A 5,274-nucleotide genomic window follows, 5' to 3' on the forward strand; every position below is an offset into this window, starting at 1 on the left:
TCTGATCATTCTCTGTTTTGTCTTATGTGTGAGGTGGTATATGGCTCCTTGGCTTGGTTGGGTCATGGAAATGTGGCTCCTTAAAGAAAAACCTGGAAGTTGGCTTGGTTTTAAGGTGGAAACCTAGATTGCAATAAATTCACGTGGACCCACTTCACCAAACCCACCAGTTGAATGTATCCTTTTAGGATCATTTGACTCAACTTGTCATCAAGTTTTCTTCTCAGCTAATCAGGTACATGTCTATGTGCTATAGATATAAATACTTTCAGATGACTTATACTAGGCTTGACACCAGACCAACATTCTTCTGGCGTGATTTCTTCTAACTTCTTCATCGAACATCTGTTCAAAATGTATGTTGAAGTTGACACGGCTTCTCCCCATAATTTTGGGTTAATGCTTGCCTTTCAACATGCTTCTCACAATATTCATGACAGTTTTATTCTTCCTTTCAGCAATTCCATTTTGGTGTGGAGCGTAGAGTGGAACCACCTCATGCATAATCACTTCTTTCTCACATAATATGTCTAAGTATTTCGACAGATATTCTCCGCTGTAACACCCCGATATCCGCTACACGCATCAACCGTGTCGGCCAACCGAGCATGTCACCAGCTTAATCAATACTTCCCCTAGGTCCGCTTACCGGCTAGTAGCTCAAGTGGTAGCAGGAATTGCTATGAATGCGTACTTAACCCCTATGTACGTGGTTCGATTCCTGCGGGAGACAAAAATAATATTTTTTAATGTAACACCCCAATATCCGCTACACGCATCAACCGTGTCGGCCAACCGAGCATGTCACCAGCTTAATCAATACTCCCCCTAGGTCCGCTTACCGGCTGCCCAGGAAATATTGTTTTTGCCTCCCGCAGAAATCGAACCATGTACATGTACGCATTCATAGCAATTCCTGCTACCAATTGAGTTAACTTTGACGTTATTCTTACAAAACAGTGATACTTTTTATATGAATTGGATTAATTAAATTTTGGTGTATCTAGTAGAATAAATTTTAAATTTTTTGACGGATTATATAAATATTAAAAAATACTTTCTGTTTTTATAAAAACACCCACGTCTCCAAATTTAATATTCCCTTTATATTCAATAATCATTACTTAAAAACTAAAATAAATCATTCATATGAACAATAGATACATGATTTCAACAATTATATACATATATCAAACTTGTATTGATTATGGTAATGTGAAACTTTTATCTCACATTCCACTTAATTAATCTTTTTCATCTCAGTTTCCTCTATCTCTCTTCTCTTTGATGATTCATGATTGTGGCTTACTTTCTTCACCTTTTCCATATTCTTCCTTAGTGAAGTTATCTCTTTAACATAATAATGTTGCCTATCAATAATCAATCCAAAGAATAAAGAAAATCCTGCACAACAATAATCCATGATTATAGTAATGCAAATATTAAGGAAATTAAGCTATCTGCAAACAATTTTTGTATTAGGTCAAGCCTATACAAATCTGATCTATTTTTAAACGGGACCCTTTAAAGCGGAGATGAAATTATTCTCTTCTGATTAGTCGGTTGTAAGTAGGCGTGGCAAAATAGATTTGACTCGTTGGACATGCCTATTTTTCCCGCATTTTTGTGCGAGGCGGACAAAGATTTTAGACCCTCACACTCAAGTGTGACCATTCCGTCCCGTTTTTAATGCGGACTTTTGCGGGCACGAGCATTAACATAAAATTTATATTTTTAAACTTAAAGAGTGCAGTATCTGCGGACTTAACCCGCTCTGTCCTCATTTTTTTGCGGGACGGATCAAAATTTTAGGCCCGCATCCTCGACTATGGCCGCCCCGTCCCGCCTCGTTTTATTTTTGCGGATTTTTGCGGGGCAGACCTAAACAGGGCAGGCATGCCCGTTTGCCACTCCTAATTGTAAAAATCAAAAAATTTAAAAAGAAAGAGAATATTTGAATAATTACCCATAAGAGATGCTTCTAAGAGATGATGTGCCATTAGAACTTCTTCAGTTGGATTAACACTGCCAGAATCCATTGAACGTTTATGGATTTTGACTATAGTAAATATTATGGAACCAAAAACAACAAACACAGTGGTTGCTACGGTTTTTGTGATTAATGGACCTCTTCCACGTTTCAAAAGATCTAACACTTTCACCATTAGTTTTCTTATTGGATTTGCAAATGATAGTATTAGAATTACTGTTAATTCTATTGACAAAAGTGCAAACAAAAGTTGTAACATTTTTGCTGAAATGGTTGAATGTTGATGATTTCTGTGGTGAAAATGCAAGTTAGAATTCAAATGAAACTTTTTATTTTGTTTTTTATTTGTACATTGTAAGGTGCTTGTGGAAATTTAGCAAGAGAGGCAAAGAATAATGATGTGCTTTCCTTTTTACTTCTAATGAGGTATAGAATGACTTTAATCAGTAGCAACCTTTGAAAACTTATGAATTGGTCTAACTGTGAATACTTTGGTTTTGATGGTGTGTTTCTTTCAAAATCTCATTTTAAATCCTTTCTAATCAAATCTATAGCGCTAATTTTAAACAAAATTTACGTAAGTGGAAGATGAGAATTGATTCTCTTAAATTAATCCGTCATAAGTTGTAAGACCAATATTAATATTTAAAAAAAATAATAACATTTTGAAATAAGTGTACAGTTGAATTAACTTGTATTAAATATGGTATGTTATTTAGTTTTCTGACATATTTGAAAAAACTGATCAAAAAATATGGTATGTTATTTAGTTTTCTGACATATTTGAAAAAACTGATCAAAAATCATATATTTTTTCAGAAAATTATGACTTTATACCGTATATTTGAAAATTCGGTGTAAAAAAGAATGATTTTATATCATATATTTGAAAAATCCGATGTAAAGAAGTATTATTTGTCCTTGGTTTTTAAATTTTCAAAACTCATTATCATTGCCCTTATAAAAAATCAGTGACCGATTAAAAACTAAATGTCCAACCTCGATTAAAAAAATGTCTATCAATAAATAAATCAAATTTTTAAACTATTTTATCTAAATTTGTTACTATTATAGGAAATGGTAATTCAAGAGAATATATTTCATAATGATTTACAGAAAAAAATGAGGGGAGAATTTTTTTTATAGAAGTAAGTTTAGGTGAATTGGATTTAGAAGATTCACTAGTTTTAGAACAAACCTTAATGTTTAACAAGACTTTATAGAGATACTTACAAATTATACATCAAAGAGGTCCTCACATAAGAAGATAGAGAGATAAACCTTGTAAACTCATAGTCATATATTTAGAATAACAACTAATGGTATAAATAATTGCCACATGATACCTCAATGTAAATATATGGAAATGGATCAGATTAAAAAGTTTACAACGAAACATCATAATAACTAATACATTAGTTATTAGGCGAGTTCTTCAACACAATGGAAGGATGCTCTATCTAGTCTTCAGTGCCAATTCTAAGTCGCGAGTACAATCCAAATACCTGCTTACTTAAAAATATTACAACAATGTGGAGGTGAGATACTAATTTTAATGGATTCTCCATCTAAACCATTGAATCACTCTCTACCCTTCTACCCGGTTAAGACATACTTAAATTCTCCAACAGGCTAACAAGCTAACTTCTGAGTATCTTATATGGGCACTCTAATTCTAGATCTCATAGATTATCTATATCATCTATCTATCTATCTCTTTGGACTATAAGTTCTCCGATGCTACAAAATAACAACTAGTTACTATTTATCTAATGACCTGATGCCTAGCATAGTTCTATGGTCTTATAGTGAGTTAAATAAACCATAACTAGTCTAGGGTAAGATTTACTATACTTCGCATATTTGATTCACCTCAATTGTTGTCTAGCGTAGTTCTAGGACTTGGGCATACTAGAATAATAAGGAGATACAATAGCCTATTCAACACTCTTAAATCAACACCTAGGATTTTTCCTGCCAGTACTCAGTTCTCTTTCTCGGTACCTATGATTTTCCTATACTAGATATAAAAATTCAGGTTTTCCCTGCTAGTACCCAGTTCTCTATATAAGTATGTAATAAATACATATACAACCTCTTTACATAGTCCATCTCGTAGAAGTGGGAGAATCCAACGAGAGTCCTGCCAGTACTCAGTTCTCTTTCTCGGTACCTATGATTTTCCTATACTAGATATAAAAATTCAGGTTTTCCCTGCTAGTACCCAGTTCTCTATATAAGTATGTAATAAATACATATACAACCTCTTTACATAGTCCATCTCGTAGAAGTGGGAGAATCCAACGAGAGTCTAGCCCACTAGCCCACTGTAACCGAGTCTAAATTGACGCCCTAATTATTCAACCTATAAATAATGTCCCTTCGACTCTTTAAGGTTGTAATATATGTATAATATAATCACTATTTTTATACATATAGTCAATATAATCACTATTTCTAACCACCTAATGAACTTTGCCCTCCTTGCTGCTTAGGAAAATCACACAGACTCCCATCTTCTCCTTCCACCACTACATATTCGCACCCCTTTGACCTAGTTGTGTGTGACCTTTGGGCACCAGCTCCCATGACCTCCTATAGTGGATACTCTTATTTCTTAACCTGTGTTGATGCCCACTCTAGATTTGTATGGGTGTTTCCTCTTAGACTCAAATCTGATACTCTTACTCAATTTATCCAATTTAAGTCCATGGTTGAACTTCAGTTTGGTCACAAAATCAAATGTGTTCAAAGTGATGGTCGAGGAGAGTTTCGCACTTTCACTAAATACCTCACTGAGCTAGGAATCATTCATCGGTTCACTTGTCCCCACACCCATCACCAAAACGGCTTAGTTGAAAGAAAACACCGCCACATAGTGGAAACCGGTTTAAATCTTCTTGCCCAGTCCAAATTGCCTCTTAAATTCTGGGACCATGCCTTTATTATAGCAGCCTATCTCATTAATCGTTTACCTAGTCTTAAATTACAAAACCAATCTCCCTACTATATTCTCATGCACACAATTCTTGACTACTCCATTCTTAGGGTCTTTGGTTTTGTATGCTTCCCCTTTCTTCGTCCTTATAATGCCAATAAACTTGCCTTTAGATCCCAAGAATATATTTTCTTAGGCTATTCAACCTCTCATAAAAGAAATAAGTGTCTTACCCCTGATGACCACATCTATCTTTCCAAAGATGTCCTATTCCATGAGTCAAAATTTCTCTCCATAGAATTATTTTCCACCTCCACCATTGTTCCACCTACACCTTCCTCTTATC

At 34.6% G+C, this 5,274-nt stretch overlaps 1 protein-coding gene across 1 annotated transcript; it reads right to left on the bottom strand.

The window, feature by feature from the left end:
- Positions 1 to 1,091: 1,091 nt before the first annotated feature.
- On the bottom strand, positions 1,092 to 2,283 carry LOC131617817 (uncharacterized). The gene is made up of 2 exons (XM_058889070.1): positions 1,967 to 2,283; positions 1,092 to 1,404 (listed from the first exon to the last, which is right to left on the bottom strand). Exons 1-2 carry the CDS (start codon positions 2,247 to 2,249, stop codon positions 1,241 to 1,243), a joined length of 447 nt encoding a protein of 148 aa, XP_058745053.1. The 5' UTR covers positions 2,250 to 2,283; the 3' UTR covers positions 1,092 to 1,240.
- Between the last annotated feature and the right edge of the window lie 2,991 nt (positions 2,284 to 5,274).

The sequence above is a fragment of the Vicia villosa genome, linkage group LG7, assembly GCF_029867415.1.
Source record: "Vicia villosa cultivar HV-30 ecotype Madison, WI linkage group LG7, Vvil1.0, whole genome shotgun sequence".
Lineage (NCBI taxonomy): Eukaryota > Viridiplantae > Streptophyta > Magnoliopsida > Fabales > Fabaceae > Vicia > Vicia villosa.